This window comes from Rhincodon typus, chromosome 29 (assembly GCF_021869965.1).
Source record: "Rhincodon typus isolate 14 chromosome 29, sRhiTyp1.1, whole genome shotgun sequence".
Taxonomy (NCBI): domain Eukaryota; kingdom Metazoa; phylum Chordata; class Chondrichthyes; order Orectolobiformes; family Rhincodontidae; genus Rhincodon; species Rhincodon typus.
Window position 1 is genome coordinate 32055872 of NC_063360.1, and position 14258 is coordinate 32070129.

Sequence of the window (14258 nt, forward strand, 5' to 3'; positions counted from 1 at the left end):
AAACGTCAGCCTTCCTGCTCCTCTGATGCTGCTTGGCCTGCTGTGTTCATCCAGTTCTACACCGTGTTATCTCAGATTCTCCAGCATCTGCAGTTCCTACCATCTCTATGTGAACAACTTGCCCTGGAATACAGCCACTGCTCTCAGATCCCCTTTCCACCCACTAGCTGCTTGAATTTGAAACATGACCTTCATTCTGGAGAGGAGAATATTCGCAAAGTCTCGTTTAAAACTGACAGTCAAACTGATGCTGATTATGAGGAAAGGGTATTCTCCACAGAGCCCTCCTGACCTGCAAATCTCAAGATGTCTACTTCTAGTGGCAGCACAGAGCTTGATTTTTGCTGTAAAGAGAGCCGCGGTGACAAAGTTTTATATCTTGCTCTCCTCAGGACAAATGCAAGAATGCAAAAATTTCAGACGATCACGACAATGTATACTAGGGGAAAAAAGTCATGCTAATTAGTTGGCAAGTTGACTCTGATTGGCCAAGATATTGCCATGGAGAAATCAACAAAGTTTATAGGCCGCGCATGTTCCAAATAAAAGTATGTTCAAACCCTTCTGATGAAGGGTCTAGGCCCGAAACGTCAACCTTCCTGCTCCTATGATGCTGCTTGGCCTGCTGTGTTCATCCAGCTCTACACCTTGTTATCTCAGATTCTCCAGCATCTGCAGTTCCTACTATCTCATGTTCAAACCTTGTGCCTTTTAAAGAAAAATTACTCGGAAGCTTGGGGAGCCTATAGTTTCCTCTTGTTTTCTCCATGGCAATGCCTCAGCCAATCAGAGTTAACCTGCCAACCGATCAGTTCCCTGGTAAATTGGTGCCATCATTGGAAATTCTGGCATTCCTGCATTTGTCTTGATGAGCGTAAGATAAAATATTTTAATGACATGCTTCTCTTTTCAGTGACATTCACGTTCACTTCCAGAGCCCAACAGACAAAGTGACCCCCCCCCCACCCCACCCTGCCTTTTTAAAAGGGTGGGGCATGTATGAGCGATCTATCTTGCATCAATACACAAGGAGATCAGAGTTGGCCATACGGCCCAGCAATTCTGTTCCCCTAATATACAAGGCTGATATTAACTCCATTTATCCTCCTGAGTTCTCGATGCTATAACCCTCCTGCCTAAGACAAGTTCATCAATCTTCGTTTTGAAATGTTCTCTCAAACTTTGATTTTTTTTGAGGGGACACGATGGCAAAGGATGGAGATCCCAAATTCCCTGGGGTTTTGGAAGAAAATACTAATGGATTCCTAGAGATAGCCAGTCTTATTCTGACTTTGAGAAATTAAACATCAGTATTGACCTAAAGAACCTTTAAAACTGAAGAGAGAAGACAAGATATGAACAGGTTATGCCTTACCTAGAAAATCAGAAATTCTTGCCCCTGAATCACGGTCAGTCAGTATGGGCGACTGGTATCTTTTGGCCGTTTTAACTGGACTTTTAACCTCTTCATTCCAATCTGAAAGCCATTCATAGCCTGGATGGCAGCCTGGGCACTAGTGGGATTATCAAAACTCACAAAACCTTTGAAAAGTAAAAAAAAGGCAGTAGAAGTTTTTAACACATGTAAAGATGAGGTAACCCACTTCCTGAGATGGGCAATTTAATTGTTTTCTCTTGCCCTGTTGGAGCGGGAGGTTATTTTTTTTTCCTCTTATGATATGCAGTGGTGAACCACCATAGATGGGCACTAGGCTGACATTACCTTTTGCCAAGGGATCCTAAATCCCAGAGGTACCCAGGTTCAAAGCCAGAGCTTCACAGGGTTAGTTAGCCATTCTCAACCAGAGGGGCCATGAGGTTCACAAAGTGAATTCACACCAACTCCTGATCAGCAACCATTCCAGACTGCCATTTCAAACCCTGTCAGATAAGGACCACATTGGGCTTGATTGTGATATCCTCTGTAACCCCACACCTCCCAAACCCCTGGTCTCTACCAGCTGGAAGGGCATGGGCAGCAGATGCATGAGAGCAATAGCACCCCTTTGTTCTTCTTCAAATCACACCCCACCCTGACAGGTTTAAACTGCTGTTTCTTGTTGACCACTGGGTCAGGAATTCCTGGAACTCCATCATAAACAGTACTGTAAGTGCACTTACACCACCCAGACCACAGCAGCTCAACAAAGTGCCTGCCTCACCAGCACCTTGTCATTAGTAACTCAGAATCGACCATAGAGACTGCCCTTTCTTGCAATGCTGATAGCCCAGGACTGAACCAAGAGAAAGTCACGCAGTTTGTTGACATCCATTGCTGAGGCTTCCACATGAGTACTGACCAATTGGGAAAGCTACAGGCAGCCTGTGAGCCTATGAATATCCATAAAACTTAGGAGCAGAAGTAGACCATTCAGCCCATCAAGTCTGTGCCATTATTCAATGATATCATGGCTGATCCAATAGTCCTCAACTCCACCTTTCTGCCTTTTCCCCCTAGCCCTTCATTCCCTTCCTGATTAAAAATCTGTCTCGGCCTTGAATATAACTAACGACCCAGCTCTCCATAGTAAAGAATTCCACAGATTCACTCCCCTCTGAGAGAAGAAATTCCTCCTCATCTCTTTCATAAACCAGCTCACCCAATGAGAGATCAAAAGAGGAAGAAAAACAATCAGGTAACAATTAAAAAAAAAGGAAAAGCAAGAACTATCTACTCTCTTTCATCTTCGACACTGTTACACTACAGCACATTGGCCTCTGAGACATTAAACTTCAGGCTTCTATTCTTGAAACTAAGCCACAAAACCAAGGCTGATAGTTCTGAGATAGTAAGAACTGCCGATGCTGGAGTCAGAGATAACACAGTGTGGAACTGGAGGAACACAGCAGGCCAGGCAGCATCAGAGGAGCAGGAAAGCTGACGTTTCGGGTCGGGACCCTTCTTCAGAAAATCTGAAATCACCTGAAATCATTTTCTGAAGAAGGGTCCCAACCCGAAACGTCAGCTTTCCTGATAGTCCCGAGCGTTTTGTGGGAGTGCTACAACATTGGAGTGCCTAGGCATAAGATTGGAACATTAACGTGGAGCCGTGAATACAGCCGTGCCTGTGTGGTCAAAGATCCCATGGAGGATCTATTTGAGGGAAGGTTGGGAACTCTCCTGATGCCTTGGCCAGGATTGGAAAACACATCAGCTGGTCACTGGGGTTGGAATAGACTTGCCAGACTATCTTTACCTGCAGTCTGCACTTCAGAATGCTCAATTTCGAAGCACTTGGGGGATTTCTCTGTGAGCTGTGAAAGGGTGTCACACGACAACTCTGATAAGTATGAGGTAATGCACTTAGGGAGGTCTAACAATAAAAGGGAATACACAATGAAAGGAAACATACTGACAGGGGTAGATGTAGTGAGAGATCTTGGTGTGCAAGTGCACAGGTCCCTATAGGTTAGCACTACAGGTCAATAAGGTTGATTTTTGATTTTGTTTTATTTATTATTATCACATGCACTTAGGTACAGTCAAAAGTTTTGTTTTGCGTGCGGTACAGGCAGATCATACCATACAAAGTGCATTAGGGTAATAGAATAGAGCGAGGAATACAATGTTACAGCTGCAGAAAAGGTGCACAAAGAATGAGATAAACACGAAACATTGAAGGTTGTAAATAAAGCACTTTGAATGATTGTTCTCATTGGCAGATGTTTTGAATACAAAAGCGGGGATATAATGATGAAACTGTATAAGACACTGGCAAGGCGACAACTGGAGTATGGTGTGCAGTTCTGGTCACCATGTTACAGGAAGGACATAATTTCTCCAGAGAGAGTGCACAGAAGATTTACTGGGAAGTTGCCAGGGCTGGAGAACTGTAGCTATGACGAGAGATTGGAGAGGTTGGGATTGTTTCCTAGAGAAGGCTGAGGGATGACATGATGCAGGTATACAAAATGGTGAGTGGTAAAGATGGAGTAGACAGGAGTTGACCAAGAGTTCAAAAGCCAGGGTTATACATTCAAGCTCAGTGGCAGAAGGACCAGAGAGGACATGAGGAAAAACTTATTTACGCAGGGGATGGTGCGTGTCTAGAATTCGCTGCCTAAGCTGGTGGTGGAGGCATCTCCCTAAACGCTTTTAATAGGTAGCTGGATCTGCAGCTTACTTGCTATAAGCTGCAGGGCTATGGGCTGTGTGCAGGAAGATAGGATTAGAAAGGATACCTGGGTGTCTTTGGGTTGTCATGCACAAATTCTGGAATGTAAACCCTTCTGCAGTCAGCTAAAGGCTGCCTCTGAGCTGCTATTAGTGTGGCTCCAAACTCCAGGAGGTACAAAGCCATTGAAGAGAGGACAAGAAGAGGGATGTATATTAAAAGAGGGAAGAGAAGGATTGAATGTCGAAAGGAAAAGCACAGGATGCAATTCTACATTTGGCCCATCACCCCAGTGGGAGTTCTTCAACAGAGCTACACAATTTATTTGTTTTCCTCATCCTCTCTTCATAGAATCACTACACTGTAGAGAGAAGCCATTTGGCCCATCAAGTCTGCACCAACCCTCCAAAGAGCATCCCACCCAGATCCCTACCTTATCACCACAACCCTGCAATTCTAACCCACCTACCCTGCACATCCCTGAACACTATGGGAAACCTAACATGGCCAATCCACCCAATATGCACATCTTTGGACTGTGGGAGGAGACCAGAACATCTGGAGAAAACCTACACAGACACAGGGAGAATGTGCAAACACCACAGAGACAGTCACCCAAAGGTGGAATTGAACCTGTGTCCCTGGTGCTGTGAGGCAGCAGTGCTAACCACTGAGCCACCTGTCTACCCTTCACAACCCTGTAAACCATTTCCCTTCAAGAACGTAGCCAACTACTTCCAAAAAGAACTTACGTTTGCTTCCATGAGCCTTTTCAGCCATGCATTCAACAACGGGCTACCCATCTCTGCAAATCTATACTATCAGGTAACTGACTGAGAACACTTTCTACTGGTTTACTTCAGCAAAACGCTTCAAGGTTCTGAACGCCGGATTACTCCTTCAGAATCTCTGCTGGAAGGAGAACAATCACACCAATACAACTAACCAATCGATTGTAAAATCCAAAACAGTAAAAACAAAAGTTGGAAGAAGGTGTACAATATCAATCATTTTAGGCAGGGCAAGAGGGGATCCCGAGAGATGCCTATAGCCGCGAGAACTCATTGACTGTGGAGGCCACTCAAACCACACTGGCCTTCCTCCTGACTGCCTCCTTTAGTATCCTGACAAAACTGAAGTTTCCCTTCCCTGCTACCATTCCAGTAAATCCTTCGAACTTTAAGCATGAGGTTGGCACACAGAACACTCTCAAGTTGTAAAACCAAAATCTGGAACAGCCGTTGCAAAAGGTAAACCTTGATTTATCATGTTACTGCAATGAAGCAGCAAATGGGTGCACTGTTAAAGGTGTGTACGTTATTTTGTGGGAAAGTGAGTTACAATGCCGTAGCTTCACTCAGTGCGACACACTGATCGGTCAAGTTGCTCTGGCCAGGCACTGATCCCAATTTGCCATTGCTCCATTAGGTGGCAGCATTGCCCACCACAGAGTAACATGAGAAATCCAAGTGAAGGTAAACTCTACAGAAAATCAGCAAGGTTGAATTAGTAGGACAGAGAAAAATGGATCGAAAAATAAGAACGTAGGGCAGTTGTCGGCCATTCAGCCTAAGAAGCCTGGACCATCATGCGTGATTATGGCTCTATGCCATTTTTGCCACACAATCTTCAAATCCCTTAATGTTAAAAGTCTACAGAAACACCTTGATTTCTGTCTTGGACTTGCTCTGGAACTGAGTTTCCACCCCAATGAGAATTCCAAAGACTCACCAGCTTCTGAATGAAGGAATTCCTCCCCATCTCAACAAAATGGTTATTCAGAGACATCAAGGTTGGATTTTAAAAACCTGCAATTTGTATTGCAATCTGTAGCTAACTGATGCAATTTTTTAAAAAAAATGAGAAGCATCATTCCTGTGGCTCAGTTATATCAACAGCTTTTCCCACAGTCTAAGACTAGAAGGCATAGGTTTAAGGTGCGAGGGGAGAGAGGGTTCAGAGGGGCAATTTTTTCACACAGAAGGGTGGTGAGTGCCTGAAACAAGCTGTCAGAGGTAGTGGTGGAGGCATGTACAATTTTGTCATTTAAGAAACATTTGGATAGGTACATGGATGGGATAGGTATGGAGGGATATGGACCAAACACAGGCAAATGGGACTAGTTTGATTGTGAAAACTGGGCTGTACGGACCAGGTGGGCCGAAGGGCCTGTTTTCATACTGTAAACTTCTATGACTCTATGACACTCACCTTTAAGTTGGAGGTCAAAATCCCACTCAAGGGGCTTTCGTTTCATTAAGCTTTCACAGGATTTGTGTGTTGTTGGTAAGACCAGTATTTGTTACCTGTTCCTTTATTCCCTTGAACCGAGGGGCTCACTCAGAGGGTCAATCACGCTGCCGTGGGTCTGGAGTCACACAGAAGTAAGGAAGGCAGATTTCCTTCCTTAAAAAGCATTTAAGGTGACCCAGAGGTTTGTTTATAAAATGGCAATTGATGACCATTACAGCCACTAGTTTTTAATTCCAGATTTATTGATTGAATTTAAATTGCAACAGCAGCCACGTGGGATTTGAACCCCTGTTCCCATAGCATTAACCTGGAGTTCTGGATTATTAACTACAGTAACACTGGAACAATACCTTCCTCTTTCCCTTATGCAGAGGGAGTGCTGCACTGTTGGAGGTGCCATCTTTCTAATTAGACCTTAAACGAAGGCTCTGCCTGCTTTCATGGATGGTTGCAAAAAATCCCATGGCACTATTTGCCAGATCTTAGGGTAATTCTCCCACCTGCCTTGGCAAATATTTATCCCTCCATCAGCATCACTGAAGAAAACAGGTGATCTGGCCATTATCACATGGCTGTTGGTGGGATCTTGCTGTGCACACATAGGCTTATGTCTTGCCACCGACCCTGAGAGTTGTCCTATACAACTGCAGTCAGTGCCCACTATCTTGGCACGAATGAAAGATTGCAGGACTGTTACAGCACAGAAGGAGGCCATTCAGCCCATCATTGCTGCATGGGCTCTTCAAATGGGCAGTATTGCCCAGTGCCAATCTCTGTTTCTTTCCCCAAACCCTTGCACACTATTTCTACCCAAATTATCTTCCGATGCCCTCTTCAATGGCTCAATTGAACCCGCCTCCACCACATTTCCAGGCAGTGCATTCAAGACTCTAAGTACTCACTGAAGAAAACACTATGTATTTTTCTCCATCATCCTTGCTTCTTTTGCACATCGCTTTAAAATCTATGCCCCTCGTTCCTTCCCAATTTCAATCCTAGCCTTAACTTATTAAACTGGTGATTCCAGACACCAGGCAGTTTCAGGGAAACCCTCCAAATTCTATGGCTTGTGGTGTTGATTCTAAGCTTCCCTGTCCGAGCAACGATGATGCATGGTGACACTTCCCAAGCAGCCAGCCAGACTCACCGAAGCATTTACTCTGATTGGTGGCTCGGTCCATGAAGACCTTGGAGGAGATGACTGACCCAAAGGGCAGAAACATCTGCATGAGTTCACTATCCCCGAACTCCTGGGGGAGGTGGTAAATGAAAAGATTGCAGCCCTCTGGCCCTGGATAAGGAGAGATAAAAGGAGATATCAGCAGAGAGAAATAACAAGAGGGGAGGAATAACAAGACTGACCTCATGCTACATAAAAAGGGGGTAGGCTTTGAAGACACTTTAAAGAAGTTCAAATCTTGCTGTTGAATGGGAGGAGCTTAATAATAGAACTCAATGACTTTCATAAACTATTCGATATTAGAGACTAATAAATCCTAAGTATCACTTTGATCATTGAGGGAGAGAAGGGGTAATCCCAAATTTAAAGTGCATTTAACATGAACATGAGGCTGACTCAAAAGCATGAGAGAGAGGGGTTTCAATAGGAGAGTTAGAGTACGACAGGAATCAGCTTATATAGGACACTAGAGGGGAAATATTTCAATGGGAAGTTATGGGTAACATGGTACTCCCCTTGAAACGCATCCTCTTGCACATTGCCCATTTTGTCTGCTCCATCATTGGAGGCCATGCCTTGGGTTGATGGGCCCCTAGCTCTGGAACTCCCCTCCTAAACCTCTCCATCCCTCCCCCTCCTTTAGGATGCCTCTGAAGATCTGAGCCCTTCATCAAGCTTTTTGGTCACCCTGCCTATTATGTGGCATGGTGTCAAATATTGTTTGGCCACCCTCTCATGAAGCACCTTCGAACGGTGGATGACCAACAGGTGCCTGGTCGTACAGAACCTGAATCTTGCTGGAAAAGAGAGAGACATGTTGCTGGAGCTGTTCATCTTGGACCCATCAGGACAAATGCAAGAATGCCAAATTTCAAACAATCACAGTGATTTATTCAACAGGAGAAAGCGGTGCTGATTGGTTGTTAGGTCAACTAGAGGCATTTCAACTAGAAAGCAATAGGCTCCCAAACTCTGGGGTAATTCCAAACAAGGTGTGGGTTTTCAACATATTCCTTGTGCCAGCAGAGAATGAACCCCACCGTCTGATGATATGTCATTTCTAACAAATGTAAGCAAGACACCTAACAACCTCAACTTTAAATTGGTTGCTAGCGTAGCCATCGACACATTCATGATTGTTTAGCAAGAGCTGCCTAGTCAGAAAAACACATCAAACAGCAGACCCTTTGTTTGGGACTTTGCAAGTGTGAGCTCATAGAAGCAAAGAACCCCTAAAGTACAGAAAGAGGCCATTCAGCCCATTAATTCTGCACCGACTTTCTGAAGAGCATCCCACTCAGACCTAGTCCCCTACCATACCCTGCAACCCCAGATTTCCCATGGCTAAAACAACTAGCTTACACATACCTGAACACTACAGACAATTTCAGAATGGCCAATCCACCTAGTCTGCACATCTTTGGACTGTGGGAGGAGACCGGAGCACTCGGAGGAAACCCACACAGACACAGGGAGAATGTGCAAACTCCACACAAACAGTCAGCGGAAGGTGGAGCTGGTTGAGTTTAGTCTGTGTCCTTTTAAAGGTTATTGCCAGAATAGTTGCTTGCGCTTCAACAAGAGGAGCCTGCACTGTACCTGATGTGGAACTGATTGAAAGTGTCTTCAGTAAAGTTTGAGGTTGTTATAGCCTTGGAGGTTTGTTGCTGTAACTCACCTTCCCTTTGCTGTGTAATGACTGGAGGTGGCTGTGGAAATGCTTGACTGATCTGGGCAATCGCTGTTGGATACATGGCTTTTCATCAAAAAAAAAGACAGAAAAGAGAATGAACTGTTGAATGCATCAAACAAACCTCCTTTATGACAGTTGTGGAAAACATTTCCATACTTTTCCCTGCCTGTCATTCCCTAACCATTTACAAACATTAGGAGCAGAAGTAGACCATTTGGCCCATCGAGCTTGCTCCACTAAAATCATGACTGATCCATTTCTGTTTCTATTCCAAATTCCATGTTCCCATCTATATCTAATAATCTTTGATTCCATTTGCCTAACAATATATCCCCCACCCCCATTATCTTTAAAATATTTGAGATGTCATTTCACCAATACACTGTTCAGCTGAAGCATAACATCCTTGCTTCAATACAAAAACAGAATTGCTGGAGAAACTCAGAAGGACTGGCAGCATCTATGGACATAGCAAAACAGAGTTAACGTCTTGAGTCTGGTGACTCTTCTTGAGAACTACTTGTTTTGAAGAGCAATCACTAGATGCAAACTATTAACTTTGATTCTCTTTCCACAAATGCTACCAGATCTGCTGAGTTTCTCCAGCAATTTCCATTTTTGTTCTGCTTTCATTTCAGATCTTCAGCATCCACAGTTCTTCATCTTATCCTTACTTAAGTGTTCAACTTCTCTTGTTGGACAGTGTTGTAGAACAGAGAGACCTAGGGGTTCAGGTAAAAAATTCTTTGAAGTTTGCGTCACATATAGACAGGGTGGTTAAAAAAGGTGTTTGGCACACTTGTCTTCATTGCTCACTCCTTTGAGTGTAGGAGTTGGGAAGCCATGTTGAGGTTGTACAAGACATTGGTGAGGCCTCTTCTAGAGTACTGTGTTCAGTTCTGGTTGCCCAGTTAGAGGAAGGATATTATTAAGCTAGAGAGGGTACAGAAGAGATTTACCAGGATGTTGCTGGATATGGAAGGTTTGAATTATAAAGAAAGGCTGGATAGGCTGAGACTTTTTTCACTGAAGCATAGGAGGTTCAGAGGTGACCTTATAGAAGTTTATAAAATCATGAAGGACATAGATAGGGTTAATGGTAGGTGTCTTTTCTTTAGGATGGGGGATTTCAAGACTACGGGGCACATTTTTAAAGTGAGAGGAGAGAGATTTAAAAAAGACATTTGGGACATTTTTTCTACACAGAGGGTGGTTCACTTTCTGAGGATGTGGTGGACATGGGTAAAATTACAACATTTAAAAGACATTTGAGTAAGTACACGAATAGGCAAGGTTTACAGGGATATGGGTCAGGTGGAGACAGGTGGGACTAGTTTAATTTGGGACTATATTCAGCATGGATCGGTTGGACTGAAGGGTCTGTTCCCATGCTGTATGACTCTATGACTCTATTTTGAAGGATAGCAGCTCAGTCTCCTTAATCACTTGCTATACCTGCACACTAACATGTTGTGATTCAAGCACTTAAACACCTAGATCCATCTGTACCTTGGTATCCTGCCACTGTTCTTGAAAAAGTATTCTTGGTTATTTAAAAAGAAAATTTACTAGCAGGAGATTATTCCTGTAGAAAGATTCAGTCATATTGCTTCCTGACCCTCATTGCTTCTCCATCAGACTATCCTTGCCTGACCTGCTTAAAGCCCTGCTTGAGCAGTCTAGAGAGTGAACCACTGGTCCACCTCATTTTCCTGCCTCCATTTACTCCAGCTTTTAGAAGATGCAGTGGATAAGGAGCTGATGAATTGAAACATCAGCGATACTTCTTGCCTAAGAGGTTCTGTTTGGAAGGATGAATTTCCATTCAGTGCTCACAGAAAGCACACGTGAAAAGCAGAGTTAATCAACTCTGTAAAGTCCAAAAGGGTGCCAAGCTTTAGCAGAAAACATAGCGCCTATTTAAAAGAATACAAGCAAATGAGAAATGCAGTTACCAGTGTACTGCTGAACCCCAGTGAAAGCCTGCTGCAAGGCGTCAGCTGCAGATGGACTTTGTGCTAGAAACAAAATGGGAGAGACAGAGAGAAGATGGAGACGGAAGAGAGAGAAGGTGAGAGATGGAGAGAAGGTGGTAGATGGGGGAGAGAGGTGAGAAATGGTAGAGATGGAGAGAAGGTGGGAGGTGTGTGAGAGAGAGAGAAGGTGAAAGATTGTAGAGATGGAGAGAAAGTGGGAGATGGGAGAGAGGGAGACAGAAGGTGAGAGATTGTATAGATGGAGAGAAGGTGGGAGATGGGAGACACAGACAGCAGGTGGAAAACAGGAGAGATGGACAGAAGTTGGGAAATGAGAGAGATGGAGAGAAGGTGAGGGACAGGAAAGATGAAGAGAAGATGAGATGGTAGGAGTTGGGAGAGACAGCAGGTGGGAAATGGGAAAGACAAAGAGATAGTGGGAGATGAAAGATTCAGACAGAAGGTGGGAGACGGGAGAGATGGCAGAAAAGTGGAAGATGGGAGACATGGACAGAAGTTGGGAGAGATTGAGGGAAAGTGAGAGAGATGAGAGAGATAAAGAGGAAGTGGAAAAGGCAGGAGTGATAGAGAAAAGTTGAAAGGCAGGAGAAATGAGAGACATTAAGAAACAAGAAATATGGTGAGAAGGTAAAAGATAGAAGATAGGAGGGATGAAGAGAAGGTGAGAGAGAGGAGATGTTAACAATAGAAAAGCAGCAATATATTTTTAAATAGAAAAAATGGGTAAGAATGTGAGAATAAAAAGAATGAATGCAAAGCAGAAATAGAGATGCAAAAGGGGGGATATCAGGGAAAGCCAAAGGGAGAATGAGATTGAAAAAGGGGAACAAGTAAGAGAGTGAAAGAAAGAAGATAAAGGTAGAGTGAACAAAAGGATAAAAATAGAGTATGAAAAAGAGGGAAATGGGAATGAGAGAAAATGATAGCGAGAATTTAAATAATTCACAAAGTAAGCAAAGAATCAGATTTCAGGAAGTTAAACTCAAAGGACACAAGGAGAGAAAAGTTTTGATACATATTGGAGGGAAATAGATGAAAACAGGAAATGAATTATAGCAAAGAAAGAGAATAAACATAAAGCAAAAGAGAGCAAGAATAAGAAATGAGAAAACGGTGGAAGAAAGGAATGAAAAAGAAATTAGAATAAAAGGAGGAAAAGAATGAGGGTAGAGGGGATGGAAAGATGAAGAGAGAGAGGTTAGTGCATGCCCCTGATTGTCATAAAGTAATTTATCTTCTCCAAACAGTATTTGGACAATGTTTCATTCAATAAAAATTCATAGACAGTCACATTTTTCATTGATGTAGTTTTAAGGCAGGTTTTAAGGCAGGCTACACATTATTTTACAACGAAATCGCTTGTTGCAGAAAAGCTGCTTCACTGCACAACGCAATCATTCATTTCGCGGGAAAGCGAGAGCGAAGATTTGTCTCGAGGTTGAAGATTGTACAAACCTGTGTACGGGTGGATGCCATTAGCGTAGACAGCCTCCACTGTGGGGTGCCCGTTGTGTTGAGTGGAGAGGCCTGTGTAGCCATTCACCCCGATCGGAGATACGATACTGGGCACAGCAGGAGCCGCAATCCCAGGAGGAGAGGACAACCCTGAAAGCAAAAGCAATGCAAACGTTTCATCTTCCTCTTCAACTCAGCACCTCCCAGCTCCTCCAGAGGGATATTACCTCAGCTTGGACACTTCCCAGGAGAATGGACATGATCTCCCAGTACTGACTGGCCCCACAGAGCCAGGCAGGTTCCCCATCCCTCCCCCTGCCCAGCCAGCTCTGAATAAGAACATTCCAAGAGAGTTTTAAGACAATACTCAAGTTTTCTTTAATTAACCTGTTGAAAGCGGCATGGTGGCTCAGTGGCTAGCGCTGCGGCCTCACAGTGGAAGGGATATGGGTTTGATTCCACCCTCAGGCGACTGTCTGTGTGGAGTTTGCACATTCTCCCCATGTCTGTGTGGGTTTACTCCGGGTGCTCCGGTTTCCTCCCACAGTCCAAAGATGTGCAGGTTAGGTGGACTGGCCATGCTAAATTGCCCACAGTGTCCAGGGACATGTAAGTTAAGTGGATTAGACATGGTCAACGCTGGGTTACAGGGCTAGGTTGTGGGATTTGGGCCTGAGTCGACGAGCTGAATAGCCTCTTTCCGCACTTTAGGGATTCTATGATTTAGCTCCCTGACTCGCAGCGTTCCAGAGACTGATCCTTCACTTTCTCCTCCAAACCATACACCATCCTGATCCAAAATTATATCTCCATTCCTACACTGTGCCACGGTCAAAAACTTGGAACTCCCATCCTAGCAGCACTCTGGGTGTCCTGCACTGCACTGACTGCAATAGGTCAAGAAGGCAGCTTGATGCCTTCTTATGGGCAATTAGGGATTGCTGGCACAGTCAGTGATGCCCACGAACTAATTAAAAGAAAAGGGAGGTGCTGGAGTTCTGCCAAGCTGAATACCATAATTACCAATGGAGGGCAACTAGGGGTGGTGGGGGCAGAGGAACATCAGTTACCTCTCAGCAATGAATGACATCCTAGCCAGCGATACCCACACCCCATGAACGAATTAATAAAAAGCTCCTTTCCACCATGGTGGATATATCTTGATGTTTCCTAATCAATGCTGGGCCAGTATCTTAGACATGCCCACCTTACACTGCCATCACCTTGAAGCACCTTGAAACAGGAGGTCACACACTACCTCCTGGGGGTAATGAATGCAGACTTGCCTATCATGGAGACACAATCAGGGGCTGTTGTGATGCAAACGCAGTCTAACAGCCTGGTTCAGGGAACTGCCATTCCCACTCCGAAACCCTGAACCCTCCCATGCTCAATGCAGCAGAACAGCTCATTGCAACGGCTCGGAAAGAGAACAAAACTGCCAAACAAAGTGACTAAATTTGCAAACACAATGTTTAGCTCAGGCAGATTTTGTGGGCATGCAGCAGGTGGGTGAGGGGCAGGTAGTGAGTAGAGAACAGGCAAATGGTGAGTGAGGGGCAGGT

At 44.3% G+C, this 14258-nt stretch overlaps 1 protein-coding gene across 1 annotated transcript in view; it reads right to left on the bottom strand.

Annotated features, from left to right (window-relative positions):
* The window catches only part of LOC109937945 (CUGBP Elav-like family member 4), a 447062-nt gene that overhangs the window by 2180 nt on the left and 430624 nt on the right, over positions 1 to 14258 (bottom strand). Inside the window, exons 8-12 of the mRNA XM_048614051.1 lie at positions 12694 to 12843; positions 11197 to 11259; positions 9227 to 9304; positions 7516 to 7659; positions 1376 to 1542 (exon numbers count right to left, since the gene is read on the bottom strand). Of these exons, the coding sequence (XP_048470008.1) occupies positions 1415 to 1542; positions 7516 to 7659; positions 9227 to 9304; positions 11197 to 11259; positions 12694 to 12843 (563 nt within the window). The 3' untranslated portion in view covers positions 1376 to 1414. The remainder of the gene's footprint in view (positions 1 to 1375; positions 1543 to 7515; positions 7660 to 9226; positions 9305 to 11196; positions 11260 to 12693; positions 12844 to 14258) is intronic.